Raw genomic sequence first — 16,386 nt, forward strand, 5'->3', positions numbered from 1 at the left:
GAAGAATGGGAGAAACCCCAAATACAGGTGTACCAAGCTTGTAGCATCATACCCAAGACTCGAGGCTGTAATCGCTGCCAAAGGTGCTTCAACAAAGTACTGAGAAATACTTATGTAAATGTGACATGAGTTTAAAAAAATTATAGATTTGCCAAAATATCTAAACCTGTTTTTGCTTTGTCATTATGGAGTATCGTGTGTAGATTGATGAGGGGGGGGGACTATTTAATCCATTTTGAGTAAGGCTGTAGAGTAATAAAATGTGTTAAAAGTCAAGGGGTTTGAATACTTTCCGAATGCACTGTATCTAACTACCATCGTGGGTTCGTCCAGCCTGTTCAAAGGGTCTAGTCATTCAGGCCAGTCCTGCACTTCGATCCACTGTATATTCCAAAGGTGTAGCATATTCCAAGTTAAGCCTATATTCCAAAATGGAATTAATTCGAATAGGCCTAAATGCTAAATAAATAAATATCGAAGCCTTAGGGCGTCATACTCATACACCAATTGCAATGCGTGTTATTGTCTGGAAAGTGTGCCGGGTCATGTGGAATTGAATAGGCTTTTATAAATGCAGTGCCAGCAAAAAAACGTTAAATCGCCTATTGGTGCGCAGTGGAAGTGGAGCTTTTCCAAATCCCGCTGTATCTACAGTGACTGTTCTGCTCTACACTTTTCAGTCAACATATTCAAACGTAATGCAAGTTTTAGAGTAGCCCGGACACTTTTTGTTTACTTCACATTTTTTGGGCAACAGTCCGTTTCACAGTAAACCACCATGTTTTGGTCACTATTGTGCGTAACCGTTTGCTTGGCATCCCTACCTGCCGAAGCACAGATCTCTAATAGGTACGTTATCGGCTGTCCCAGTCGTTGTGACAAGGCGATGTGTCCACGTATGCCAGCTGAGTGCTTAGCAGGAAAAATCCTCGACCACTGCAACTGCTGCCCGGTGTGCGCCTCTGGAGAGGGCGAAGCGTGCGGCGGCAATGGGAAGCTTGGAGACCCGGTGTGTGCAGATGGGTTGGAGTGTTCGGTATCGGGCGGAGTGAGCTACTCTGCCACCGTCAGAAGAAGAGGGAAGAGCGGCGTTTGCGCCTGCAAAACTACCGACCCTGTATGTGGCAGCGACGGTGTATCCTACCGTAACATCTGCGAGCTCAAGAGAGTCAGCAACCGGGCGCTGAGACTTCAGCAGCCACCTGTTCTGTTCATTCAACGGGGAGCTTGTGGAAAAGGTAACTTATTTATTAGGCATATTCTTTCATTCCACCACTTGAATGTGCTAATTGTTTTATCATTCCTTCTGGTGGCTTCCTAAATCAGTGCTAGTGTTACTCAACTTTAGGCGCAAATACAATACCTTCAGAAAGTATTTATACCCCTTGACTTATTCCACATTTTGTTGTTACAGCCTGAATTGAAAATATATATTTTTTTTCATCCATCTACACACAATACCCCACAATTACAAAGTGAAAACACGTTTTTAGAAATGTTTGCAAATGTATTGAAATACATAAATATCACATTTACATTAGTATTCACACCCCTGAGTTAATACTTTGTAGAAGCACTTTTGGCGGTGCATACAGCTGTGAGTCTCTTTGGGTACGTTTCTAAGAGCTTTGCACACCAGGATAGTACAATATTTGCCCATTATTTTCTAAATTCTTTAAGCTCTGTCAAGTTGATCTCAGCCACTTTCAAGTCTTGCCATATATTTTCAAGCCAATTTAAGTCAACTGTAACTCGGCCACTCAGGAACATTCAATGTCATCTTGGTAAGAAACTCCCGTGTAGATTTGGACTTGTGTTTTAGGTTATTGTCCTGCTGAAAAGTGAATTTGTCAACCCAGTGTCTGCTGGAAAGCAGATTGAATAAGGTTTTCCTCTAGGATTTTGTCTGTGCTTATAGCTGTATTTGGTTTATTTTTATCCTAAAAAAAACTCCCTACTCCTTGCAGATGACAATCATACCCATAACATGATGCAGCCACCACTATGCTTGAAAATATGAAGTCATACTCAGTGATGTGGTGGATTTGTCCCAAACATAACATTTTATATTCAGGACAAAAAGTTAATTTCTTTGCCAAAGTTTTTGCAGTATTACTTAAGTGCCTTGTTGCAAACAGGATGCATCTTTTGCAATATTTTATTCTATACAAGCTTCCTTATATTCACTCTGCCATTTAGGTTAGTGTTGTGGAGTAACGACGATGTTGTTGACCATCCTCTGTTTTCTTATATCACAACCATTGAACTCTGTAACTGTTTTAAAATCACAATTGTCCTTACGGTGAAATCCATGAGCAGTGTCCTTCCTCTCCGGCAACAGAGTTGGGAAGGACGCCTGTATCGTTGTAGTGACTGGGTGTATTGATAGACCATCTAAAGCCTAATTAATAACTTCACCATGCTCAATGGGATATTCAGCATCTGCTTTTTTTATTTTTACATACTGTATCTAGCATCCGGTGTCTCTTTGAGGCATTGAAAAACCTCCCTGGTCTTTGGTGTAATCTGTGCTTGAAATTCACTACTCGATTGAAGGACCATACAGATAATTGTACTGTATGTGTGGGGTACAAAGATAGTGGTTAACATGATTTATTAATGACACCCTATTATTGAACACCAAATGAGTCCATGCAATTTGTTAAGCACATTTTTACTCCTGAACTTATTTAGGCTTGCCATAACAAAGGGGTTGAGTACTTACATTGAAAGTATATAGTGCAAGTGATCAATGCTGTTCAAGATTCTTCACAGATTATTAAAGCAATTGAGAAGTTCTCCACGGACCTGCAACCTTTGCATGCAATCTTGAACATGCACACTTTCTATTATTACATAAGAAAAAATGTACAGTTAGACTACAGTAGGCTAGCCTCAAAATGTGGCAATGGATGTTACTCATTTGAAGGTTGGATAAATACTGTTAGGCCTAGTTTGTAAGAGAGCCTTAGCTTCAGGCTATTAACTGTATTACAAAGTAATATTGAATTGTTTGGTTGACAACACAAACATATCAACATTTAATGCTTGGATAGTTACATCTGAGCCACTGGCTTAATCTTATTTTTTTACTTTTATTTTTTATTTCGATGAAGACATGAATCAAACATATAATTTGTTAACTTGTCGACAAGTTAATAGGCTATTTACTGTATTGCAAAAGTGATATTGAATTGTGTCAACGCAATCAAATATCAACATTTGAAGATGTATATTTTATGTCACTGACTTATTCTTGCTTTGATTCCAGTTTGTCTACAAATGAATGATTCATACTTACTGTATGTTGGATTTACGTCTCCATCTCAACCAAACATCTACAGTTGAAGTCGGAAGTTTACATACACTTAGGTTGGAGTCATTAAAACTCGTTTTTTTCAACTACTCCACAAATTTCTTGTTAACAAACTATAGTTTTGGCAAGTCGGTTAGGACATCTACTTTGTGCATGACACAAGTAATTTTTCCAAAAATAGTTTACAGACAGATTATTTCACTTATTCACTGTATCACAATTCCAGTGGGTCAGAAGTTTACATATACGAAGTTGACTGTGCCTTTAAACAGCTTGGAAAATTCCATAAAATTATGTAATGGCTTTAGAAGCTTCTGATAGGCTAATTGACATCATTTGAGTCAATTGGAGGTGTACCTGTGGATGTATATCAAGGCCTACCTTCAAACTCAGTGCGTTTTTGCTTGACATCATGGGGAAATCAGCCAAGACCTCAGAAAAACAATTGTAGACCACAAGTCTGGTTCATCCCTGGGAGCAATTTCCAAATGCCTGAAGGTTACCACGTTCATCTGTACAAACAATAGTACGCAAGTATAAACACCATGGGACCACGCAGCCATCATACCACTCAGGAAGAAGACGCGTTCTGTCTCCTAGAGATTAACGTACTTTGGTGCACTTCATAAAATAGATGGCATCATGAGGCAAGAAAATTATGTGGATATATTGAAGCAACATCTCAAGACATCAGTCAGGAAGGTAAAGCTTGGTTGCAAATGGGTCTTCCAAATGGACAATGACCCCAAGCATACTTCCAAAGTTGTGGCAAAATGGCATAAGGACAACAAAGTCAAGGTATTGGATTGGCCATCACAAAGCCCTGACCTCAATCCTATAGAACATTTGTGGGCAGAACTGAAAAAGTGTGTGAGAGAGCAAGGAGGCCTACAAACCTGACTCAGTTACACCAGCTCTGTCAGGAGGACTGGGCCGAAATTCACCCAACTTATTGTGGGAAGCTTGTGGAAGGCTACCCAAAACGTTTGACCAAAGTTAAATAATTTAAAGGCAACGCTACCAAATACTAATTGAGTGTATGTAAACTTCTGACCCACCGGGAATGTGAGGAAAGAAATAAAAGGTGAAATAAATCATTCTCTCCAATATTATTCTGGCATTTCACATTCTTAAAATGAACTGGTGATCCTAACTGACCTTAAACAGGGAATGTTTACTGGGATTAAATGTCAGGAATTGTGAAAAACTGAGTTTTTAAATGTATTTGGCTAAGGTGTATGTAAACTTCCGACTTCAACTGTGTGTTAAAGAATAGGACTAAATCTAATCAAACTTGAAATGCACTTTAAATAAAGTTTGATTTATTTCTATTCTTTGACTTAGATTTTTGGTTGAGATGGAGACGTGAATCCAACACAATGATTAAGTTGCAGATTACTTTTGAAATCAACCTCAGCTTGAAAATCTAGGCCGCCTATATGTATTGTCTATTTTAAGTTGAACCCTGGGTTGAATTGAAACACCAGCTGTTGATGACGTTACAAATGCTATATAGGCCTAAATAGTATCGTTGTTGTTATACTGTATGATTTATCAAGTATGGGTACACTTAATTCTCTCTGTTAAACCTACACTATGGAATGACTGATAGCTAAATATATTCACTAATGCTATTAAAAGAACTGTCAATAATCGTTCTCATGATACGACATTGATTGTCGTATCATTACAAGGTTTGTCTGGGCATAAGCAACATTAGAATACACAAGGTGCAATTTCAAAATTTGGTTGTGCATCAGCAGTTTTTCTCTTGTAATGTCAATCACTGACAGTCACTCAATTAGCCATGTCAGCTAACAATTTTTAGCGATCTAAACTTGTAGTAATACAGGGGTACCCCATTGATTTTCAATTTTTATTTGTCATATACACATGTTTAGCAGTTGTTATTGCGGGTGTAGCGAAATGCTTGTGTTCCTTTCTCCAACAGTGCAGTAAGTCACTCTCACTCAGATATCATTAAAGAGCAACAGCCCCTAATAAGCAACTTCTCATTTTGAAAATGGTCTATGTGGCATCGATATGAGTCAGAATATTCTAGTGTCAAAATTGACTACTAAGTGTAAATAGGATAATTTTGGTCATAAAGTCAGCCTAGTCCAAAACCGAGATTTGCGAGCTGATAGGAAAAAATGATATGTCAAGGAATGAAGGTTACCATATCAGTTTTCTGTGGGTTGGGATTATTTTAATCCTGCCCACAGCTGGCAGCACCCAAGTAATCATCAATTCGGAGCACAGCTGCACACGACCCAATCATAATGCGGTGGTCAGTTTGTGTTGACATTCAATATCTCTATGGGGCTAGTTAGGTCCCATTTACATTACATAATGTAAATGGGACAATATTTTTAAATGTCAAAGGCACAAAATATTAATGACTTAACGTCATACCAACTATAAGTTGTAGAAATTCATATACAAATATTGGCACTGCATCTGTTCCTAACATTTTCAAAATGTGAATGACGCTGAGGAGGAGGATGCAGAGACGACCTTTATGCTCACACCTCACCCACAGGTGGTAGAGAGATCAACAGTTCTTTAACTGTGTTTGTATGTCTGATGTGCTCCATGTGTTTAGTTCTTATAGTTGGATCACGCCCCAACTTCAGAATCCACCTCTAGGCGAGGAAACTTTCACTGCGCCAGCTGCTGTGTGTGTGCATGTGCTCAGTGCGTATCACAGTATTTGTTTTCAAAACACTGCTTCATTGTCAGACAGTTCATGTAAGTGCGCATGCACATACTGTACAGTATGTGCATGACAGAAGGCTATCTGAAGCTTTTTGAAGGTCTCCATGTGTATACCTTTTCCAACATGAGGACACACAAGGCAGGCCGAAGTGATGTCTGAGCAAACATTTGGGATGCAAATACTTGATCCAGCTCTTCTCCAGCTCCAGTCAGCCTAAGAAAGTGCAGCTCTGTGCCAAGCTACATGAAGGCCCCTGGCCAAGTAAAGAGAGGCTCCAGACTACTGGCCTCACTTAAAGCAAACACATGAAATTACACTTGGTACATGATGTCATTTTCATCTAGTTTCTGAAGTTGTCGATTATGCAAGTTGTTTGAAGTGGCACAGGATTTAGGTAAAATGTTGCTGTCCCATGGGCCCCTCTTGTGTTTTCTCAACTCATTTAGTCACAGAATGGCATATATGACCTGCAAAAACTAGTTTTAGATGTATTGGTATTTTACAAAAGGTAAGATAATACAAATGTTGACTTTAGGATGTTGAGAACAACCTTTTCATTCATTTAAATGCACACCTAAAGGAACAGCAACATTATGCATATCTCTGGTGATTGATTGGTGCTTGCTGCTTTTACAATGGCAAGCTGTGTTGATGTGCTTTCAAATCAAATCAAAGTTCATTGGTCGCGTACAATGGAGAATGTGAATTGTCTTTGATTATGCTTGGTGGCTCATGTACAGTATGCTGATCGTGCACATATTTCCTCCCAGCCTTCTGGTCTCTGCCTCCCTTTTTCCACTCTTCCTGTTTCTTTCTCTATAACCATGTTTCCATCCACAGTTTTTCAGCGAGTCAAGTCATATTGTATAAAAAAAAAAAATCACGACAGCTGTGATGGAAACAGGAGGTTTCGGTGTAATTTTATAAATGCCGACAGATAATGTGTTCGTCCTATATGGTGGGATCGTTTTGTGTTGGTAAAATGAATTATGCAGGAAATGGCATTGGAAACCCCTTTATGCGCAAATATTGATATAATAACTATCATATCGAAGTACATTTGGAGTCATGCGATGATATGGTGTTTGGTCCTCCCACTAAAATTTGGGAAACCATAAAGTTTTTAGGCTATAGATTAAATAAATGGTGATGAACTTCACAAGTTGGTGTATGAGTATGAGTATGATGCTCCTTTCCAATAAATGTTGAAGGTCCTATTCTGATGACAGGATGATCGATGCTTGACTGCCGTTTGACAAATACGAATATTCTTGCTGTTATCCATAATAGGCGAATCAGGTAGACTAGCCAACCTGCACAGCCAATCCCGTACTGTCTACGAGCTGTTGGCTAGAGCGCAGGTACCAAGACCGACGGAGGCCATTTGGTATTTAACGCAACAGTTTTTGTGACAAAACTATCGGTAGAGTTGAAAATGCTATGGAAACACATTGCACTTTAGATTTGTATTCGGTACATGAGAACTTAAGCGAAAACATATATTTTGTGTTCACTACGTCATCACGCAGTGATTTTTATCTGCAACAAGTCCATTTGGTGGAAACATGCTGTACCACTGGTGGAAAAATGTGCATATTTTCTTTATGTGGAGTCTAGAATATTCTCATGAAAATATGTCGTCAATTTGAAGAGAACCTAGTTTACTCCTTCCTCTGCTTTATCATTCTCCATATTTCTTTCCCCATTCCTTTCCCAGTCTCTGATCCCAAATATAAGGCACATTCCTAGACCGTAGTTCACTACCCAGTCCTCTAGACTATACCCTTTCTAGCTTCGCACTTTCAGTTCATCAGCAAAGGTCTAGGCCCTAGGGACAGTGACCAGGGATTGAATTGGGATTGTGCTTTTCTGTGTATGTTCACAGAGCTCAGTGACTATGTTTCCTTTGACTTAGGGACTCTCTCAAAGGCTTAGTGAGTGTGTATTCAGTGCAGCCAATGCATTTGCTGCATCACAGCCTCGCAGCAAGGGACGTGAATTACAGTAATACTGCAGAAGGAATGCAATCCCACTGACACTGCAACCCAATCCCTCTGCATGTAGGATGGGGATAAGGAAGAGCAGCTTCCTTAGGGAAAAACTCAAACTACTAACAGTGTGTGCAGGCACGCAGACTGGTGTGTGTTGGGGAGTGCTTGATACAAGAATGAAGTTTGATTTCTTGATGAGGTCAGTGAGTTGGAGTGTGTCTAATTAGAGGGAGAGATACATACCTGGGTGGAATGTCTCTTTGAGAGGAGGTTACTGAGCTGGCCTTTGGAGATCATGACTTTCTAAAGAAGCTCATTGTTTCATGAGCATTTGAGTGGTTTTGTGTGTTGCTACATGTTGCATAGACATAACGAGACATGTAGAGAGAAAATGTGGCTCCATCCTCCTCTACTCTTTCCCCCAGTTCCCCCACTTCTGAGGAGGTAAAGTTGAGGGCACAAAGTTGAGGGCAAGGCCACTCTGCCAGACAGCCAGGCCAGACGAAGGTAACTGATAAGACAACGTGGACTACCTTTCAGGGAGCCAGAATAGACATGACTACCATGTAGCCTGCAGGGTAGGAGTGTTTTGCCAGTAACCGAAAGGTAAAAATCTGTTGTTCGGTCCCCGAGCAAGGCATTTAACCCAATGTTTCCCGGGTGCCATGGATGCTGATTAAGACATCTCCCCACACCTCTGATTCAGAGGTTGGGTTCAATGCGGAAGACACATTTCAGTTGAATGCATTCAGTTGTACAACTGACTAGGTAGCCCCCCTTTCACCCTTAGATGACGATAGGCTTTGCTTTGCTTCTGATGGTACCCCTCTCTCTTCCTCTGTCTCAGTCTGTAGTAAAGCATGCCTGCCTGGAGATTGAGCACTCAAATCAAAAAGCCATCTGTCTCAGTTTAACTGTTTGTTTGTAGGACCTTTTTAAGTATATTTTATTTGACACAATTCAACATTGAAATAAATATTGCCAGTGAATGTGGGTCGACTAAACATATACAGTATATAATTCTGTAAGGAAGCTTATGCAGATGTCCTCTATTTCAGAACAGTAAAAACTGATAGTTAATAAAAACACTCATTTTTCAAAGGCATTCCAATGATATTCACGATTTTGGAGGGAGTTTAGTTTTTCTTTTTACCTTTATTTAACTATGCAAGTCAGTTAAGAACAAATTCTTATTTACAATGACAGCCTAGGAACAGTGGGTTAACTGCCTTGTTCAGGGGCAGAATGACAGATTTTGACCTTGGCAGCTCGGGGATTCGATTCACCAACCTTTTGGTTACTGGCCCAATGCTCCAACCACTTGGCTACCTGCCGCCCAGGTTTAAGTAGAGGCTCTCCATCCTTGGTCCATATGCTTTTTGATTTGTCTCGTGGTCGACTTCATTCCATCCGGCGTTAACCTGATCTGAACCCCAGCTCCTCCGACAGTGTCTCATTAATAAATAACCTGTCACGGTCTATGTACAAGGCAATAGTACCTTACACTGTTATGGAAGGAGCACACACTGACAACATCTGGTCGGTGATTTTCCCAAGTCCGCAAGAAAGGTTTCGTCATCAACTGGCACAAACCCACTCTCCTTCATTTCCACTGCAGTGATGTGTCTGTGGAAACAAATCAGGTATGTCTGTGTCAAGAGGGAGAGCCAGGTATCATCATAACGTTGAGAAGTGAAGAAGACAGGTTGTAAATTATGACCTCTCTAGAGTCTTCAGACTGATCTTAGGTCTAGATGTGAGACTTATCCCTACTGTCCAATCCCATTGTGTTTGAGCTATGTTCTTTTCCATTCCGTGATTTTCTTGTCTTAAACTTTAAGGAGAATACTTCAGACCCTGACCTTCATTGCAGATCTACTCGAATCGTACTACACCAGCTCTGACACTCGTCGGATATGGCAGGGCTTGCAAACCATTACAGACTACAAAGGGAAGCACAGCCGAGAGCTGCCCAGTGACACAAGCCTACCAGATGAGCTAAACTACTTCTATGCTCGCTTCGAGGCAAATAACACTGAAACATTCATGAGAGCACCAGCTGTTCCGGAAGACTGTGTGGTCACGCTCTCCGCAGCCGATGTGAGTAAGACCTTTAAACAGGTCAACATTCACAAGGCCTCAGGGCCAGATGGATTACCAGAACGTGTACCGCAAGCATGCGCTGACCAACTGGCAAGTGTCTTCACTGACATTTTCAACCTCTCCCTGTCCGAGTCTGTAATACCAACATGTTTCAAGCAGACCACCATAGTGCCTGTGCCCAAGAACATTAAGGTAACCTGCCTAAATGACTACCGATCCGTAGCACTCACGTCTATAGCCATGAAGTGCTTTGAAAGGCTGGTAATGGCTCACATCAACACCATTATCCCAGAAACCCTATACCCACTCCAATTTGTATGCCGCCCCAACAGATCCACAGATGATACAATCTCTATTGTACTCCACACTGCACTTTCCCACCTGGACAAAAGGAACACCTATGTGAGAATGCTATTCATTGACTACAGCTCAGCGTTCAACACCATAGTGCCCTCAAAGCTCATCAATGAGCTAAGGACCCTGGGACTAAACACCTCCCTCTGCAACTGGATCCTGGACTTCCTAATGGGCCGCCCCCAGGTGGTAAGGGTAGGTAACAACACATCCGCTGTGCTGATCCTCAACACGGGCCCCTCAGGGGTGTGTGCTCAGTCTCCTCCTGTACTACCTGTTCTCCCATGACTGCATGGCCAGGTACGACTCCAACACCATCAATACATTTTCTGATGACACAACAGTGGTGGGCCTGATCAACGACGAGACAGCCTATAGGGAGGAGGTCAGAGACCTGGCCATGTAGTGCTAGGACAACAACCTCTCCCTCAACGTGATCAAGACAAAGGAGATGATTGTGGACTACAGGAAAAAGAGGACCAAGCATGCCCCCATTCTCATCGACAGGGCCGCAGTGGAGCAGGTTGAGAGCTTCAAGTTCCTTGGTGTCCACATCACCAACAACTAACATGATCCAAGCACACCAAGACAGTCGTGAAGAGGGCACGACAAAACATATTCCCCCTCAGGAGACTGAAAAGATTTGGCATGGGTCCTCGTATCCTCAAAAGGTTCTACAGCTGCACCATCGATAGCATCCTGACTGGTTGCATCACTGCCTGGTATGGCAACTGCTCGGCCTCCGTCCGCAAGGCACTACAGAACTACCGCACAGCAAGCGGTACCAGAGCGCCAATTCTAGGTCCAAGAGGCTTCTTAACAGCTTCTACCCCCAAGCCATAAGACTCCTGAACATCTAATCAAATGGCTACCCAGACTATTTGCATTCCCCCCCCCCCCCCCCATCTTTACACCGCTGCTACTCTCTCAGTTGTCGTCTATGCATGGTCACTTCAATAACTCTACCTACATGTACATACTACCTCAACTAAGCGGTGCCCCCGCACATTGACTCTGTACCGGTACCCCCCTGTATGTAGTCACACTATTGTTTTACTGCTGCTCTTTAATTACTTGTTATTTTATCTCTTACTCTTGTATTTTCTTGTATTCTTTGAAACTGCATTGTTGGTTGGGGGCTCGTAAGTAAGCATTTCACTGTAAGGTCGACACCTGTATTCGGCGCATGTGCCTAATACAATTTGATTTGATTTGAGATGCTATTGGGTGTAACAAACCCAGTCATTCATGGATGAAGTTTTAACATTAGCTTTTGTTAGACGAAAATGAAACAAGTTGCCTAAAGCCATCATGCTATATGACCCCCTTATTTTGGGGGGAAATTACAACTATGCTGACGATATGAAATATGAATTCCATTTAGGAATTTCCCCTCTTGAACAGGAAAGAAATGGGGTATTCTGAACGTATAATTAAGTGCAGTATGTCAGGCTAGTGCTCATTCTACACCTGTGTTGGGCCTCAAGCAGAACGTTTTTTAACCCATCACAGTAACGTTAAAGTTAGACTAAAGAGATTTCGGAATAACTTCTAATCATTGGTAGACCTATTCTTCTAGGTTTATGGATGCCACTTTGCATTGGATGGCGCGTAATATAATTGAACTTAACAACCTTTATAAGTCCACTACAGCAAGGTGTAGAATTGTACGACAAAACATATTTTGTGCTCTCTTTCTATGTTTTTAACATTATTATTTGAGGAGGATGTGGAAAGATAAAACAGAGTTGTTAAAAGCATGATTGTTGTATTTACTTCAATGGGCAATCTGCAGTTCAAATAATAACAAAGCGGACACCCCACCTCGGTTTTGGTGAACAGCTCAGGAATTGGGTTGGAGAAATGTAATCACTCTCACATTCATAGACAGAGCTATGGATGGAAGGAATGACCGTCCCTGATATCAACATTATAGTTTTTAACCATGTTTTGAAGTTACATAGTCAATGTTTGTTTACAATTACATTGTTTACAAACTGTGGAGTAAAACAATCTTATATTTGGGGTTTCTGATCGGGTACAACAGTTGAACTAAGCTCATGAGGCATTTTTAAGTGATATTCTTCAAGAATCAATTAATATATAAAATCAGTGACCACCCCATTTACGAAAAAGGTTTGCGTGGTCGTGGCTTTCTAGGTAAAGCAGGCAGACAGGCATTCAGTTACTGTTCGATTGAACGTTAGAATGGGAAAAACGAGTGACCTAAGCAGCTTTGAGCATGATATGATCATTGGTGCCAGGCGCGCCAGTTCCAGTATCTCAGAAACGGCCGGCCTCCTGGGCTTTTCACACACGACAGTGTCTAGGATTTACAGAGAATGGTGCGACAAACAAAAACATCCAGTCAGCGGCAGTCCTGTGGGCGAAAACAGCTCATTAATGAGAGGTCGAAGGAGAACGGCAAGAATCGTGCAAGCTAAAAGGCGAACCACAAAGAAGCAAATAACGGCGCAGTACAGCAGTAATGTTCAGAGCGGCATCTCGGAACGCACAACTAGTCAGTCCTTGTCATGGATGGGCTATTGCAGCAGACGACCACACCGGGTTCCACTTCTATCAGCTAAAAACAAGAAGTGGCTCCAGTGGGCACACGATCACCAACACTGGACAATTGAGGAGTGAAAAAACATTGCCTGTTCCGATGAATCCCGCTTCCTGTTACGTCATGCTGATGGCAGAGTCAGGATTTGGCGTAAGCAGCATGAGTCCATGGCCCAATCCTGCCTGGTGTCAATGGTACAGGCTGGTGGTGTAAGGTTGTGAGAAATGTTTTCCTGGCACACCTTACATCTCTTGATACCCATTGAGCAATGTTTCCACACCACGAAGAATTCTGGCTGTTCTGGAGGTAAAGGGGTGTCCAACCCGGTACTAGATGGGTTTATCTAATAAACTGGCCACAGAGTGTATATTAATTCAAAAGAAAAAATAATGTATGTTACAATCACAGATTGCCGATTTTAAAAAGCAAATTGTCTATGATAATCTTCAGAAAAAGCTTAATTCACAACCTGGAAAAAGACAGCATGATATAATTACATGGTATATCATCAACATTTCCTGACTTGTCTTCTTACAGAAGACTTCAAAAGGCACTTACAGACACAAACACAGGATAGTGTCTATGCCACAAACTGTCATCGTTCCCTTTCTCTTCAGATAATTACCAGTTTCATATACTGGACTTATTCTTGCACCGCTGTTACATTTTGTCATTGTATTTGTGTTTCTGATGAGTAAATTCTTATTGCAACATCCTGTCTCTGTTGTATTTCTAGCCCAGGACAACCCTAACAGTCTGAGACACAAATACAACTTCATCGCTGACGTGGTGGAGAGGATCGCTCCGGCCGTGGTTCACATTGAACTCTACCGCAAGTAGGAGCTGTGTGTGTGTGTGTGTGTGTGTGTGTGTGTGTGTGTGTGTGTGTGTGTGTGTGTGTGTGTGTGTGTGTGTGTGTGTGTGTGTTGGTCCTTGAATATCTGTAGACAAATACCAGAGTTTTCTTTACGACCCACCTGGATGTAAGAATACACTAGTTGGGACAACACTTAAGTACTTATCCTTTTTCATTATCCCTGCCTCTCTTTCTCCATATCCCCTGTCTCTCCATCCCCCTTCTCCCTATTTCTATTCACCCCTCCCTTTCTCTATAAATGTATCTCTCTCTCTCCGCATCTCTCTTTCTTTCCCTTTCTACCTCTCTCTATCTTCCCCTCCCTCTCGCTCAGGATGGCATATTCTAAGAGGGAGGTGGCGGTGGCCAGTGGCTCAGGGTTCGTGGTGTCAGAGGATGGACAGATCGTGACCAACGCCCACGTTGTGGCCAATAAGCATAGAGTAAAGGTGGAGCTGAAGAGCGGCGCCACCTACGACGCCAAGATCAAAGACGTGGATGAGAAGTCCGACATCGCACTCCTCAAGATCGACTCACCAGTAAGAGTGGTCACTAGAGGTCACGGTCATAGTTCCAAATCAAATTGAAATAATTTTATTCAAACAACTTACCACATCAATAATTAACATAGGAGCCAAACAGAGGCATAAGGAACGGGTTTGCAGTTAGAAACATTTGCAACATCTTAGTTTACTTGTGTGTGCCACCCACTCCTTCACAAAGATTGTCACATTATTCCTTCAAATGGAAACTTTATGGAATATTATAAGTGGCATAAATAGTGGGTTTGAGGAGTGTGGCTTTACACAGTAGCTCCCACGCTTCAGTCCTTTTTAATTCCTGCCTATGAGAGTGTGTGGGAATGACATTGACAGTTTCAACACCCGGGAAGCAGATTGGATTTTAAGTACAGCCTTCCAGGCCAACAGCAGCCATCTTGGTGCAGTACTTTATTTTACAACTGCATATCTAGACACCATTGGCAAAGTGATCAACAATTGAACAACAACAATTACTGAATATTATTCCCTATAAAACAGCAGGGGAGTCGGAATTGCAAGATGTTATTGATAGAAAAGTGTTGTTCAGCTTGATAACATAGAGAGGTGATTGTTTGAGTGGTTCAACAAGTGCAAACAAATGGTCCTTGTAAATGCTGTTGGCAATGGCATTCAGAAAAAAATACTTCATAAAACAACAGTCATTACGCAACGATTCTCAGGAATATACTTGGAAGATATTCTGCAAAGATTCATTAACAGCAGATGAAAACCCATGTTATGCTCCAATGAGAAAATAGTTTTGATTGCAAAAGTTTTGCTCATAAATGGCATGGAGGCAGGCCATGTAAGGTTTTTGCCACGGGAAAGTACAGTAACATTGAGAGGCTGTTGCTTTGTGGACCAGCGGGATACACATCCCACATGAATCATAGTCGACAACCATATGAAGGAATGCCTGGCACCTAGTCAAAGCCACAGGCTATGAGTAACTGCACAGCAGAATGCCTCACCGAGCTTTCCCTCAATGCACAGCTGAAAAGACACTCACGACAAGGACAGGGCTACACACTGCATCGGCCCAAAACGTCAAGGCAAGCACAAGGTTGGTTTCTTTTATGCGGCCTACATTGGTTCCCCATACTGGCCCTGGAAGACCACTGTGCTGTATTCTCTGGTCTACATTCAAGACCTATACTAAACAGTAAGGTGATATCAGACCCAAAGCAGTGATCCATCAATGTCTGAAGAAAAGATTATGGATGGAAATAGTTGTTGTAATGAAAACCAGCATAAATCTTATATAAAACAGGACCAGTTTCAAGACACTGAAAAGTAAAATGCTTTGTGCCATGGTGGTAAAGACTACCACCCAACTACTGGTGGACCATGACAGCCCAGCGCTGATTGTGGATTGACCATACACCCGGGGCCCCATTGTGGCTCCATAGCTAAGACTTCTTTATATTTAGTTTATTTGGATCCCCATTAGCTTTTGCATAAGTAGCAGTTACTCTTCCTGGGGTCCACAAAAAGTAACAAAACACTGATACACTGATAGTCAAGGACAGTCACACCATTGATATACAAACAATACAACAAAAAGAATACAAACAATACAAATATATATATATATTTGTGTGTTAGTGTCTCTGTGTGTATTTGTTTGTGTCCCCTCACAGTCCCAGCTGTTCCAGGAGTTATTATTTAATCCGTTTTTAAAGGTAATTTTGCTGTTTGCTTGAGTAATTGGAGGTGGAAGGGAGTTCCATGTGATGATAGCTCTGTATAATACTGTGCGTTGCCATGAACTCGTTTTGAACATGGGGACTGTGAAGAGACCCCTGATAGCATGTTTTGTGGGGTATGTATGGGTGTTTGAGCTGAATGTTGTTTGATTATGCAGACAATCTGGAATTTAAGTCACAGTAATATTTATCATAAAAACTAGAAGAGAAGCCGTTAATCTCTCGTCAACCCT

General features: G+C 41.6%; 1 protein-coding gene across 1 annotated transcript in view; it reads left to right on the top strand.

Annotated features, from left to right (window-relative positions):
- The first annotated feature begins 622 nt into the window (after positions 1 to 622).
- LOC120045642 (serine protease HTRA1A-like) overlaps positions 623 to 16,386 on the top strand; it is a 30,310-nt gene continuing 14,546 nt past the window's right edge. The window contains exons 1-4 of the mRNA XM_038990558.1: positions 623 to 1,238; positions 6,133 to 6,140; positions 13,791 to 13,885; positions 14,240 to 14,444. Coding sequence (XP_038846486.1) covers positions 779 to 1,238; positions 6,133 to 6,140; positions 13,791 to 13,885; positions 14,240 to 14,444 — 768 coding nt within the window. The 5' untranslated portion in view covers positions 623 to 778. The remainder of the gene's footprint in view (positions 1,239 to 6,132; positions 6,141 to 13,790; positions 13,886 to 14,239; positions 14,445 to 16,386) is intronic.

This window comes from Salvelinus namaycush, chromosome 4, assembly GCF_016432855.1.
Source record: "Salvelinus namaycush isolate Seneca chromosome 4, SaNama_1.0, whole genome shotgun sequence".
Taxonomy (NCBI): Eukaryota; Metazoa; Chordata; class Actinopteri; order Salmoniformes; family Salmonidae; genus Salvelinus; species Salvelinus namaycush.